The following is a 14,692-nucleotide window of genomic DNA, read 5'->3' on the forward strand; positions in this document are numbered from 1 at the left end:
CGTTCGAATTCCTTGATTTGGTTTTTGTTTTTAATTTTTGCTACAATTTATACTTGAGAAAAAATGTACTTCAACGGCAACGTGGCAATGATCTGGTTTCATTCGATGAGTTTAGCGACATCTAGTGGGAGAAAATATTCACTACATTATAAGACAGTAAGGTGTCAAAACACAAACTTCTAAAATATGTTTTGCATGAGCACGTCGTTGGCTTAATGTGAATTTCACTCTAAATTGTGTGTTTTTAATTTGGAATTATTATCATACGTATAGATCACAGAGTGCATTTGATCTTGCTACCGGAAGTAATACCGAACACAATGCCGTCGGAGCTTCCTGTGACGTGTGTTAGCGCCTAACGCTACACGCGGGAAAACAGGCAGACGTGCCCATAGATCACCGGTAGGACTTTGAAATTTTCATTCTACGTGTTAATCGTTAACTATAGGTAAATCTTTAAGATTTGTAAGTGACAAGACGCGTTGTGTCTGTCCTTAGTTCGTGTTAAATTCATTAACTCCACTTTGTTTCCTTAGACCGGCCTTGCTCGCATGAGCGCTCGACGTGAAGCGTTTGGTGTCTAAATGAGGCGGTGCTTGATCTAGTTTTCTTTTAGCCTCCATACGGGCTGCGGGCTTTCAGATCGCAATACAATGCAATTGTTTAAAACAGGCGCGCCTAGTGGAATTCGAGTTAGCTTAGCTATTAATCTTGAAGACATACGTTGAATGAACGTGGCATTATTGAAACGCTCCATGCTGTTTGGAAACAATGCGAACGTGAAACCAGGCAGAGAGTAAGTGCCACGAGCAGCCCAAAATAGTACGAAACAAAGCTAATTTAGGAAAAGTGCAAGTTTACGGAATCACGACTCTTGAGTGTGAGTGGACAAGAAGCTACCTTCGTCTTTACTATTGCCTCCTCTTTTCGCAGTTACCTAACGTCGTTTTCTATGAACATGTCAAAAACACATGTCGTTATGTGTATTTATTATTGTTATTCCGTTTGTGTGTCAATAGAGCATCAGCCTGTTGCTGAGATGGGAGACACGTTGGAGTTCAATGAGATTTACCAGGAAGTGAAAGGCTCCTGGGTAAGTACCGTAGTAAAACGTTACATTACCGACGATGTATCGATGATTTGTGCGACCCCTCCCAAAGAGAAGCAACGTTGGATACATTGGTCGCACAGTGTTGGTTTCAAATGTCGTAGTCCCCTGTATATCCACTGTATATCCATACATTGACCAATTTGCTTCTTTTTTACACCCTAATTATTTCATGAAAAACTAATCAATTCGCATTTTCGGTTCTTTTTGACCATTTCTGCTTCCAAAAAATGTTAAATATAACAGTAGTGCATTGGTGTCAGTGAACCATGTTTAAGTGATTCATTTCGACCGAAAGAAAAGATTTACTGTTCGAGGAGGAACAAAATTTAGTCTTGGTTGTTCGCAGAAGTTACAGTATTTCAATCCCCACTTACTCATGAACCATTAATCTGTCCCCCCCCCAGAAATCTCAAATTCCTTAAAACAGGCTGTGTTCAAGCTGTTTTGTGTGCCCCTCACCTTAAATGTGAACAGATTATAATGTGACACATAATTACACCACACATATGCAAATCAATAACGTGACTGCCTGAGCGAAGTCAGTTTAGCTTAATGGAACCACCTTTATGTACCACCAAGCACGATGGCCGCAGAGCTTTTCAGCACACATTGATGCATGAATTTTGCTGCCTTTTTGTGCCAATGATTGCAACTTGCAGCACTGTGCTGCGTTCACTTTCCTTAACTTTTAATAGGCTGCTGAGCATTTGTGTTTTGGACATAGAGCTCGAGGGTAAACACTTTGCGGTCCCCACCTGGGGGGGACTCATTTTGAAACTCAGAGTTGGGTGGAAGCCACATAAAAAGAAACTTTTATTTATGCTGCTTCCTTTTTATGTAACTGTAGAAATGCCACAGCATGAAGAATATTCATCATAGTTTATGACGCTGGCAACATTCCCCATAATTTCATGTTGTTCACATTGCTTTGGATGCATTAGGCTAGATGTCATTTATTAGCTGTTCTTTGTCTTTCACATAGATGGATACAAACACAATCCACCCATTGTGTAATATTATATAAAGTTACGTGATTTATAAAATTATTTTATAATGATTATTGATGGCAGCAGCTGTACAGTTAAAATCAATAAATTAGTTTGGCTACATACAGACACATGCACGTACACAGACATAGCAATCACGGGTGCGACTGGCTAAATTAAATTCATTAAATACTCAATGACACGTTTATTTAATATTGGCACTCTGCAGCTTATGTTTCTCCTGCAGTATTTTAGAGAAAACTGAAAGTGTTGCATGCTGCGCACTTCTCAAGAAAATTTCGGTACTGTAGATTGGATTGGATTTGCCTTTATTAGTCTCACAGATGAGATGAGAATGTTCATGAGACCACTCAAAGTGCACAATAAACTGTCTCTACATTGTGGATGAATACAGAAGTAAACTTGAAAATTGAAAAAAAAAACCAATTGTGCGATTTTGTCAAGTTGGTTGTATTTAGTTCAACTTGAGCAACACGGGGGAAAAACAGCGAAATGTGCGATTTCTCATAGGCTTGAAGGCACTCCTCCCCGTCGCCTGCTGCCATTTTCTGCCACGACACGCCATCTGCGTTTACTCTGGATGGGATCGTGTCATGCGAATTGTGAAATATGTGACTGGTGTAAACATAGCATAAGCTCTCCAAAAGAGTTGAACATTAGGTTTACTAATTTTTCAAAAGACCCCCGTGCCTTTTGTTTTCTCTGCAGAATGATGGCCGGCTGCGCTTCAGCAAGCAGAACGTGGTGTACAAGAGCAGCAAGACAGGAAAGGTGGACAGCATCCCGGCAGGTGAACTTAGCCTGGCTCAATGGCGACGTGTGTGTTTAGGTCACGGAATCAAGTTGAGCACTAGCACGGGACACATCTACAAATACGACGGCTTCAGGGATACGGTGAGTGTCCAATTCCATATGTGCAGCTACATTTAGAGGAGTGGTCTGACAGCTGTTTCTGGGTTAATGCTTGGCATCGCTTCCTCTCTTGTGAAATGTTCCCATGAAATAAATGTTACCTTACTTGAGCAAAAGCTTCAAACCTGCTTGCCAAGTGCTGTATTAATGAATGTGGGATGTAACACAAGCTAGGGGGATTCTTAAAGATGACTTCTGTTGCCATTTGGGGAAGGGATCTTTTCTGGCAACATCTCGATCAATATCCTTCAATTGATTTAATACTTATCATCCGGTTTGGACGGGGTGGAGCGGGGCGGCCGTGGTCAATCTTTCAGTCACAGGTCTGACACTTGCATACAAACAGACACGCAGACAGACATTTTACACTTAATGGGCCACATACAGTACTGTAGTATCTCTATTTAAGAGCGGGAATTCATTCCGTAACTGAATCCTTTGACATGTCCCATGAGTTTATTCCACCACCATTTTTTGTTCCATTATTAATGAAGAAAATACTACGTTATAAATTGTGAATACAAAAACCATTATTTGTTTAAAAAAAAAACCACAGTGGATTAATATATTAATTAAACTGAAAGTTTGGCTCACGCCGTAATTTATATTTGTAAAGTGGGGTGGCCAAGTGAGTAACGTCAGAAGCCTCGATTCAGTCACATTGCCTGTTTATTTCACGTTTTCAGCTTTTCTGTGTGAAAGCTTTTGCTTTGTGTTTGTATTTTGTGTGTGTTGTACTATTTGTGCCATTTCATAAACATTGGAAAGTATTGGCAACTGTTGGGGTTTTTCCCCTACTTCCTTCGAGCGGCGGCATATCTGAAGCTTGCCTGTAACTGGGGTTGCATAATATACTGACTCCCTGAATGTGTGTGTGTGTGTGTGTGTGTGTGTGTGTGTGTGTGTGTGTGTGTGTGTGTGTGTGTGTGTGTGTGTGTGTGTGTGTGTGTGTGTGTGTGTGTCATACAGTCGCTTTCGCGGCCTTGTGTTATTTGAGTACTGTAATTACTCTCAAGTGAATATGTTTTTAAGGTATGATGTAATATTGCGTCAGCACACCTGCATGAATATTGCCCTGCAGCTGCATTTACGCACGCACACTCATACACATGAATCTAATTGAAATTGCAGTATCAGTGTGATTAAGCACAATTCAATCTTCTGCAATCGTTCAGCCCAAATAGTAAGTACTGTATTGTCCAGTGTATAAGGTGCACCCCAAGTGTATTTTCAAACTTGTTCCATATATAAGGCGCACCTTCAATCAATAAAAAAAACGTTTTCCAAATCTAATATATAAATATACAAAAGTTTTCCAAATATAAGGCACACCACATTATAAGGCGCAACAGAAGTCAACTTTTGAAGAAAATATAGGCTTTTGGGTACACCTTATACACCGGAAAATATGCTATTTTGACGAGCAGTGGTACTTGTGTGCAGTTCAGCAGAAATGTCCCCCACACCTCCCTCCAAAATAAGGGTTCTTGCTTTTGCTATTTATTCATCACTTGTGGAAAATCTGCATTATTTGTATGTTGAAAGTGAGCACTCCACCCACTGACATATGATAAGTTCCTACTAGGTTTTTCTGTGGTATCATTTCTGTATCGGTGTATGAAACTCCTTTTGGTATCAAGGCAACACAAGTCAGAACTGACAATTTTGGCTTGGAACACAAGGGGAAAAAAAACAAAAGCAACGACTTAAAACCTCAAGCAGAGGAATAACTTGCAAACTCTGACATTCCAACGTAGAATTCAGTTTTTGAGGTGGCGGCGCTAACCAAAGCGCCACTGTGCTGCCTTCATGTGAATGAGTTGTTGAAAAGTCTGTGTGTGTGTGTGTGTGTGTGTGTGTGTGTGTGTGTGTGTGTGTGTGTGTGTGTGTGTGTGTGTGTGTGTGTGTGTATCAGGCCCTAATAGGATTAATGAAGGAAAGCGGCGCTCGCACATGTGCTGCATAAACAGCATAATCATGGCAAGTCAGTGTTTATATCGGTTCACTGAAACAATTTGGCAGAGAGTGACTGCTGTGGAAGGGAAAAAGGTTTTGTTTTTATCTCCATGTGTGTTTTTCTTCTTCCTCTCCCTCGCTGCCGTGCGTGCACAGCAACTGTCAGAATGCCAGGAAATGGGTTGAAAAAAGGCGGTGGTGTAACCCACGGTGGCGTGAGCAGCGTCTCCTGGGGTTAATCAGACCACTTTTCAGAGATAAATCCTCGCATCGCTGAGCACTGACGTGTGATGTCATTGTTTAGTATCCCTCAGCCAGTGTCAGTAATTATTCGATGACGACTAGTTTGGCCTCTGCCTGTGTTCACTCTAATGCGTGGTAACTTTAGCGCTATGTTTGAACGTGTGCCTGGGAGAAGACCTCTTCTGGACCAAGCTCGCCTATAAACAGTGGCGTAAAAATGATAACTATTTTGAACATCAAAAGAAAACGCTCATCAATGCACCCAATGTGAAACACTCACGTGGTCTCCTTTTAAACGGTGCCTTGATTAGCATTCACAAATGGACGGATAACTTTCATGCACACACATATATTCACACACTGATTACAGGGTCTGTAATAAGCAAGCGGACAAGCACATATCCAGGTGTGTAAACTCTTTCCCACAGTCTCATTCTCTTCTTTCGTGCCTGCCACAATCATTTCCACATGTGATGAGGACACCGCCTTGGTGTGTGCATTATTAAGCTGCGTTGGACGACAAATTAGTTCAATGGATTAATGATGCTCACCCTCCTGGGAGGCCCGAATGATAGGCATGGTTTCAATTCAATTAGTCCTTCCAGCACGTGTCCACTTGTTTTTCTAGCTAGTGAGCAAATGTTTTGCAAAGCTTTGACCCATCCATCACTACACAGCATTTTTAACACCTGATTATTCTTTTGTCTGTCTCCCTGCATCAGGACTTTGAGAAGATCTCTGAATTTTTCAAAGCAAACTACAGTGTGGAGCTAACGGAGAAGGACATGTGTGTGAAGGGGTGGAACTGGGGAGCGGCCAAATTTTCAGGTAAATACACAATTGGCAGTCATTTTGGATTTGCAGTTATTTTCGGACACAAAACACGGCGCGCAGTTTGAACTGAATCATATTCAATTTGTGTACATATGCACACCAAAATGTTTTTTTTTTTCTCAGAAATCTGTTCTGTAGTTATGTTGACAACCAATTTGTACATTGCTTTTTGCGCACTCGGCAGAGGCAGCCCAGGCTGAAAAAAAAAGATCAAAATTTTGATTTATTGACAAATAAAAGGCAACTGATTTTTCTTCCACTGCAGGGCCGCTGTTATCCTTCGACGTGAATGACATTACAGCCTTTGAGGTCCCGCTCTCCAATGTGTCGCAGTGCGCCACAGGCAAGAATGAAGTGACCCTTGAATTCCATCAGAACGACGACGCCGAGGTCTCGCTCATGGAGGTCCGCTTCTATGTCCCGCCAGGCCTGGCGGATGAGCGGCAAGACCCCGTGGAGGTGAGAGGAGTTTTTCTCCACCGCTTTTTCTGTGGAGCCATTTAGCAACTGTGCTGAAATCTCCTTGTCCGCCTCCTCTTCAGGCTTTTGCTCAGAATGTGTTATCAAAGGCCGATGTCATTCAGGCCACGGGAGATGCTGTGTGTATTTTCAAAGAACTCCAGTGTCTTACACCCAGAGGAAGGTAAAATGGCCACAAGCCTTAAATGACATTCAGAGCGAGGCTGGGCCAAGTAAGGCCCACATTGTTCCTTAATCTACTGTACCAATGACTGGTATCTCTGTTTTAAAAGTCCAATTCATTCTATCGCCTTAATTGAACACGTTCTGTGTGTGCCAGATACGACATTCGCATCTACCCAACTTTCCTTCACTTGCACGGTAAGACCTTTGACTACAAGATTCCCTACACAACTGTCCTTCGTCTATTCCTGCTGCCACACAAGGACCAAAGACAGATGTTTTTTGTTGTAAGTCTGCATTTTCTATTTATATTTTCACCCTTTATTTGTTGTTGTTGTATTTTTTTACCATCACATATGCTTCTTGTCTTTTGGTGTAGATCAGTCTGGATCCTCCCATTAAGCAAGGCCAGACACGTTACCACTTCCTGATTCTGCTCTTCTCCAAAGAGGAAAATATCAGTCTGTCCCTAAACATGAGCGAGTGAGTTTTGTGCTTCAATTACACTCGACGGATACTTTTGATGTATGTGAACTCTGTCATACCACTACAAATATCTTATATATATATATAGAACTATTTCCACTGCAGGCCCAAGTTATATTCCAGCCAATTTATATTGCCATTCTAAGTGGTACGTGTTATATTGACTGACCAGTACAGCTGCGGATGGAACACAAAGCAGCACATGTTCCCGAACGCCTAAATTGGACAAGTCTTAACACTGGCCAGTAACAACACAAAACTAAACAATGAAATATAAGTAATACCAGTGTCAAAAAATTAGTGGACACCCGGGCAGACATCTCTGAAAAGTTTCCTGCCCGGCCATAAAGTTGCCTGCCGGATTTTTCACAATTTGAAACACAATAAGACGACTAATAGCAAAAAAACGAAAAACACAGTTGTATAGTATAAAGTATAAAGTATTTTCTAAAGTTAAGGAAGTACCTACCACAAATGCTCCCTTGCTGAAGATTTCGCTCCAGTTGACCTTTATCGACATGGTGCACAATGCAATCGTTGCGTTGTCTGCTCAAAGCTACGTGGACTCCTCTTTCAAAACGCTCAAGTACACTTTTCAGTCAGGGTGTAGTCCGAAGCAGGCTTCTTTCTGATTGGCTGCTGGTGCCGAGTATGCAAATTGCCAAACATTTGCTCGTAACGTTTGGGTTATTGAATAAAGCAAACGTTTGATTTGACAAAAAAAACTTCATAGGCCACCCGAGCCGCTACGTTTTGAAAGTTGTACAGTTGTACGGGCCACTGGGCAGACGCTATTTCAAACACTGGTAATACAAAAATGAACCTGAATCATCATGTAGTTAGTCATTGCACAGTTTAAAGAAAAATCAGCACAATGACAATTCCTTCACAGCTCAAAAAATGACACCAATACTCCAGAATCCATTTACCATAAACAATTTAACAATATACATATCCCAAAATATTTGTCAATAAGGATTGCCCCAAATACTTTATTAGGGAAAAATAGTTAACATAGTCACGGCAAATCGAACCCAACTACGCACAGCTGTTTGAGAGTTTTTCCCACTAGGGGGAGGCACAGTTCTCATGGTTGACTGTAACATTTCCTGCGTGTCAACAGGGATGATGTGGAACGCCGATTTGAGGGCAAACTGAGTAAAAACATGTCGGGGTCTCTCTACGAGCTGGTCAGCAGGGTGATGAAGGCCCTGGTCAACAGAAAGATCACCGTTCCAGGAAACTTTCAGGGGTACGTACCAAAACACACAATTCCCATCGTCACATTTTAGTTTTTAATTTTAAATAAATACTAAAGGTACCTTTTCCACTTCCTTCTCAGCCACTCTGGTGCTCAGTGCATCACTTGTTCCTATAAGGCAACCTCGGGCCTTCTCTATCCCCTGGAGAGGGGCTTCATCTACGTCCATAAGCCCCCCGTGCACCTGCGCTTCGAGGAGATCTCCTGCGTCAACTTTGCCCGAGGCACCACCACCACCCGTTCCTTTGATTTTGAGATTGAGACCAAGCAGGGCAACCAGTACACCTTCAGCAACATTGAGAGGTGACTTTGGGAGTTCTTGAGGGATTCCACAAGTCGAAAAAAATAGTGTGCCCCTTCTTGAAAAAAATATTAAACCTATCTTAAAGTCATATATCCTTCACTTGTTTAGTCCTAGAAACAAGAGCCCTCAACTTCCCTATGTTGCCATGTGTCTTTCATTTCCCATCCTCACATTGGACCATTTATTTTTTTCAGGGAAGAGTACGACAAACTGTTTGACTTTGTCAACGCCAAGAAGCTCAACATCAAGAACCGAGGTTTCAAAGAGGTAACGCGGTCGCCCTCTGTGTCAGGACGCTCTTGTCAATCATAATCCATTTCACTTAATGACACTTGTCGCCCTCCCTTCTCCTTGTACTTGTGCGCGTGTGCTTGTCCCTGTATAGAAGAAGGTTCGTATGTTCGTCTCGTGGTTGGTGTAATTCGTGATCGCATGGGGTGCCGGCCGTAATCCAGCACAGTATCGTTGATTTACAATTTGGTTGGGTGTGATGCAAACATTGCTTTTGGATTGGGAAAACAATTGATGAGGTGATTCTTTGCTAACATTGGAACTGGGAGGGCTGCGGGCGTGTGTGTGTTTCTACATGTCTGTTTGTGTGTTCGCATTGTGCAGATTTGAGGGCTGGGGGGGGCTTTTGACATGCAATAACGCAACTGTAGTCGGAGGCAACACTAACACATGCAGCCAGACACATGACAGTTTTTATGCACAAATTCTGCTAGCCCAAAAAGCATTCAGTACCTTTTGGCTGCGGAGTAAAATTCTAATAGAACTAAACTTTTTTTTATTTAATGCATAAACCAACGTTGGCCTTTAACCTTCAGGCGCAGCGCCATCTCTGTGGGAATGATGGACTATATGGGGAGTCTACCTTTTTTTGTAGGTGTCTTCTAACTCTGTACTGTGCTTCCAGGGCATGAAGGGCAAGAAGATTGACGAGTACAGCGACTCTGACGAAGACAAGCACGATGCCTACTTAGAGCGTATGAAGGCCGAGGGCAAGATCAGAGAGGAGGGTAACGACAGTGATGATTCTGACAGCGGCAGCGGTGAGGGATGAGCACATGATGTTTTGTTTTGTTTTCAACTGGGCCATTAAATTTATTTTTAATTGCAAGACACTTAATGAGGAAGGACAAATTGTGTGTGTGTGTGTGTGTGTGTGTGTGTGTGTGTGTGTGTGTGTGTGTGTGTGTGTGTGTGTGTGTGTGTGTGTGCGTGCGTGCGTGCGTGCGTGTGTGTGTGTGTGTGTGCGTGTGTGTGTTTATGGGAACCTTCATGAGCACTCAACACATCTAAAAAACGTTTATTTGTATATTTGGGGGGCGGTGGCGTTGTAATATTCAGTTGGACTAAGACCTCTTGATTTTTTTTCTGCTTTAGATGAGTCTTTCAACCCGGGTGAGGAGGATGACGACATTGCAGAAGAGTAAGGAAAACCCTGACCCCTGTGTATGCACATCTCACAGTTTTCACCACTGAGACATAACTTTTTTTTGCCTTCCGTCGTCAGGTATGACAGCAAGGCGTCGGCTAGCGACAGCAGTGACGAAGGCGATGGGAGTGAGGATGATAGTCCTAAGAAGAAACAAAAAGTTGAAAAGACCAAAGTAGTGAAGGAGAAAAAGGAAAGGAAGCCACGCAAAGAGGTTAGAAGGAAGTTGGACTGCTAAAAAATGTGTCCATGCTAACATTTACCAACAGCAGTCATACACATTTTTTTTCAACCACTCCAGAAGAAGCAGAAAGATAAAGATGGCCCCAAGCGACCGATGAGTGCCTACATGCTGTGGCTCAATTCCAGCCGTGAGAGAATCAAGTCGGAAAACCCCGGAATCTCTGTGACAGAGATCTCTAAAAAAGCCGGAGAAATGTGGAGGCAGTTGGGCAAAGATGAGAAAGAGGTAAGGAATGAGAGAAGGAAGCACTAAATGCACCAATCTGGTTTGGTTTTGTGAAAAACAAGATCATTTTCTGGCTGCAGCTAAAAAAAGGCAAAGCGTTACCGAACATTGCTCACAAAATGACCCTCACTGTGAAAAAAACTTGATGCGATAAGTAAAGTCTAACATAGTTATAATCATCACTTTAACCCATCAGTGTGAGCTAACGTAATATGGACTATATACCGCTGCAAATTAGGACATCACCAAGAGATGCCAATCACGCATGACATGTAGACGGACAGCCAACTCAACACCTCATTTCAATGGCGCAGATGATGCCCACCAAGCCTAAACTAATTTTTATCCAATTATTCAATCGATGGCACCATTGGTAAAATATTCTCAAAATATTTAATGGCTTCAACCATATCCTGCTTAAATAAATCGACATCCCATTCCGTTGTGCTCTGCTTCGTTTTTGGGTGTCTGAACATAAACCAAGTCAGTTTGTTCTCTGTTCTTCAGGAGTGGGAAACGAAGGCGAGAGAAGCCAAACGGCAGTATGACATTGCAAAGAAAGAGTACAATGAAAGCGGCGGAGGAGATTCTTCCATTTCCAAGAGGTCAGACTGATCTCCTAGCATGACAGTCAGGCTACTTTCTTGAGCGTTACTTCATCCGAGCCCTCTCTCCCCTTAGGGAGGCCAAGAAGTCTGCAGTCAAAAAGGAGGACAAGAAGCGGAAGTCCTCCGGAGGAGACAAGGAGAGGGAGCGTGTGGGCGGCAACGAGAGCTTCAAGAGCAAAGAGTTCATTGAGACCAGTGAGAGCTCATCCGACTCTGACCACAAGAGCAAGTCCAAAAAGAAGAAGAAGAAGGAGGTAGACAAGCGCGTAGATGATGACATGGATTATCTCATCCAATTCAACTGTGGCTTTCTTTCACTTCGCGGAAGCGTACCGGCAACCTCTGCGGTCGAAAACAACTTGCTCTGGTTACAAATGGCTTCCGAGTAATGCTATAAAGCCAAAACAAAATCCAGTCAAGGAAACCTCAATTTAGCCTCGAATCAGAAATGTAACTGCCCCGCTACTCAGAGTACAGTCGTGGCTTGACTTGGGAGTTTTCATTCATTCAGTAACACCCGAGTAACTCAAACTATTCAAGCTCATGTGTCAAAGTCTGGTCCTGGGGGGGTCGCTGTCCTGCATGATTTCCAAGCCTACCTCTGAGTTTGTATAAATAATTATTGTCACATTGGCGTAAGCACATTTTAGGATTACAAACCATTTTGCTTTGGTTTTATTGCTGCTTAAATGTCATTTGTTGCCTTTGTTTTTAAACCAGGACTCAGAAGAAGAGGAGGAGGAGGAGGAGGCTGCTGCATCCACACCTGCGAGCTCAGAGGAAGAGTCTGATTAATCTGTCTCTCACGCACGCGCACACACATACACATACACCATTTCAGTTATTCACTCGGGCATTTACACTTTTCACAATTCAGGGTGTCCCCCGCCTAATGCCCGAAGGCGGCTGGGATATGCTCCAGCACCTCCCGCGACCCTCGTGAGGATTAAGCGGTCCAGAAGATAAATGGGATGACTTCTCACAACCTGACTGAAAACAAAACAAATTCACAAAGTTGTAAGTTTAGCTTCAAGACTTAGAACGATGTGCCCGACTTCTGTCTCCGAGATCTTTCCTCAAAGATTCACGTTTTTGATGCCCCCCCTCCCTTTGTCCTTTCATGGGGATATCTGTTGTAGGTTTGTATAGCACTCTATGGTGCGATTCTTAGTTCATAGACATTGTCATTTCCAAGTTTCAATAAAAATATGCTTTTTAAATAATAATTGTGGATGTTAATGAGCTGCATTGGAACATTCATCGTCTATTTTCTGAGAATTTAGTAGTTTTATGGTTGCCCGTAATTTAGTTCACCATTAAACAGTCTCGCTGCTTTATGAAATACGTTTGCCATCAGATGGTTCTATTGGCATTTTCTTTAGCGTAGCTCCATCTAGTGGGGGCATTGTAGATGGCATCTTATAATGCGGTGTGCCCAATGTATGGGAAAAAAAAATCGGCCATTTATTTAAGGTGCACCGCACAATCTCATCATTTGGCCAATCGGTCATTAATACCCATTGTTCTCTTTCATATTGTGTGCATATGTACTGTAAATTAACATGCACCTGCCAACATTAGAATGAAAACACCGTCGCTTGAAGAGTCAGATCAGTCTATGTTCAACGTCAGTTTTTTTACTAAGAGAATACTATGGGGCTTTATTTCAACCTCCACAAGCAAAATAAGATGAGGGTATACAAAACAACTCAATATTTTGCCGTTTGTCTGTAAACCAATGTGAAGTACAAGTCATTTTATCATTCAATCTTCATGTGTGATCAGGCCATTTTGCTGATGACGTGGCGAGTTAGTGGTTTGTTCATGTGCCTTGCAGTTATGAGCTTTTGCATTGTCCTGCTTCCTTCCACATCTCAAAACATGCTTGTAAGTGACTTGGTTGTTTGTCGATATGTGCCCTTTGGTGACCAGCCCAAGATGTGCCTCTTCGCGAAAGGCTTCAGTTCAGATGTGACCCCAATGAGGACATGCACTTAAGAAAATGGATGGCTGGTGGTCACTTTGCATTCTTTCTAAAGTTAACACAAATCCATTTGGACAGTTCCATAACATTTAGGATTCCCACACTCCTTCCTGATATTCACTATTTTACGAACACAGCTCTTAAATGATAAACCACTTTAAAGGAATCATCTGGGTAATTGATGTCTTGAGATGCCCTTGCCTCCATTACAAAATAGCTCTCACTGTCGTTCCTCCCGTTTGGGAAAAATCCCGCGGGATTCCTATGGATCCTATGGCGTCGGAGCATCAGGTCATATTAACCAGGCAGGCGGTTTGCGAGGGTGCTTTATCGGCGGGACGTCTGGTTTCAAATGGGAGGCTGATGATGCCTAAGTACACAGAGGTTTGTTAAAAGGCAGCTGAATTCAAGGTTTGCAAGGTTGGTTTTGAAGATAGACACATTCCCCTGCGTGTGTGGTTTGCCTGCCACCTTTGCGACTCCCATTTCTGTGATGAGTGGCTCTTCCTGCACATCCTGTTGGCTGATCTCGAAGTGGCCTCCCCCTCTTCAACATCACTTTGGCTGCCTCTTGTCACATAATCACACTCCACTTTCACAGATCATTTCAGAAGAAAGATATGAAAAATAATGTGATGGGTATTAAAATTAAATTAGGGGAAGCGAACATGTCAATACTTGTGTCAATACTCAGTGGCTCTCAAATCCCAATCCAACACCGAGATTTTAGTGATGACAACAAAATGCATGAATGCTCTCAGAATTCTCACCGTTAATGACATCTACCAGACAAAGCAACAGGAATGGTATTTCAAAAATCTTTTGAGATGTTTTGAAAGGCGCTTAAAAATTAAATGTATTATTATTTTTGATGAATTGGTTATATTTGTTTGATACATCAATAAATCTGACTTGATTTTATTTTCATTTCTATCCCTTTTCTCAAAAATAGGAAATTAGTGCAAATTGACAGTGTAGAAAATGCATAAACAATCATGAATTATCTCATCTCATCTCATTTTCCGTACCGCTTATTCCTCATTAGGGTTGCGGGGGTTGCTGGAGCCTATCTCAGCTGTCTTTGGGCACGAGGCAGGGGACACCCTGAATTGGTTGCCAGCCAATCGCAGGGCACACAAAGACATACAACAGTCACTCTCACACTCACAACTAGGGACAATTTGGAGTGGTCAATCTGCCTGCCATGCATGTTTTTGGAGTGTGGGAGGAAACCGGAGGACCCGGAGAAAACCCACGCGGGTCCGGGGAGAACATGCAAACTCCACACAGGGAGGCCGGACCGGGACGCGAACCGGCGACCTCTGCACTGTGAAGCCGGTGTGCTAACCACTCGACTCCCGGTCCGCCCTATCATGAATTATGATTTAGATATTAATTGAGTGGCAGGTCTGATAGTCGAGTGGTTTGCATGCCAAC

The 14,692-nt window shown here is 42.7% G+C and overlaps 1 protein-coding gene across 4 annotated transcripts in view; it reads left to right on the forward strand.

Annotated features, from left to right (window-relative positions):
• Positions 1–14,332, forward strand: part of ssrp1a (structure specific recognition protein 1a) — an 18,101-nt gene extending 3,769 nt beyond the window's left edge. The window contains exons 1-18 of one of the 4 annotated variants that reach the window (XM_088988345.1): positions 265–402; positions 1,020–1,093; positions 2,827–3,012; positions 5,952–6,057; positions 6,329–6,522; positions 6,606–6,706; positions 6,863–6,992; positions 7,085–7,188; positions 8,315–8,443; positions 8,534–8,755; positions 8,951–9,023; positions 9,673–9,808; positions 10,143–10,188; positions 10,273–10,408; positions 10,496–10,663; positions 11,171–11,268; positions 11,345–11,525; positions 11,992–14,331. In XM_088988345.1, the coding sequence (XP_088844471.1) occupies positions 1,040–1,093; positions 2,827–3,012; positions 5,952–6,057; positions 6,329–6,522; positions 6,606–6,706; positions 6,863–6,992; positions 7,085–7,188; positions 8,315–8,443; positions 8,534–8,755; positions 8,951–9,023; positions 9,673–9,808; positions 10,143–10,188; positions 10,273–10,408; positions 10,496–10,663; positions 11,171–11,268; positions 11,345–11,525; positions 11,992–12,066 (2,139 nt within the window). In that variant the 5' untranslated portion in view covers positions 265–402; positions 1,020–1,039 and the 3' untranslated portion in view covers positions 12,067–14,331. Of the gene's footprint in view, positions 1–264; positions 403–553; positions 797–832; positions 881–1,019; positions 1,094–2,826; positions 3,013–5,951; positions 6,058–6,328; positions 6,523–6,605; positions 6,707–6,862; positions 6,993–7,084; positions 7,189–8,314; positions 8,444–8,533; positions 8,756–8,950; positions 9,024–9,672; positions 9,809–10,142; positions 10,189–10,272; positions 10,409–10,495; positions 10,664–11,170; positions 11,269–11,344; positions 11,526–11,991 lie in introns of those variants that run through there. The other 3 variants (XM_088988354.1, XM_088988364.1, XM_088988336.1) reach the window with 3 other exon arrangements.
• Positions 14,333–14,692: the final 360 nt, after the last annotated feature.

The sequence above is a fragment of the Hippocampus bargibanti genome, linkage group LG02 (genome assembly GCF_051943395.1).
Source record: "Hippocampus bargibanti isolate YZ-2025 linkage group LG02, ASM5194339v1, whole genome shotgun sequence".
Lineage (NCBI taxonomy): Eukaryota > Metazoa > Chordata > Actinopteri > Syngnathiformes > Syngnathidae > Hippocampus > Hippocampus bargibanti.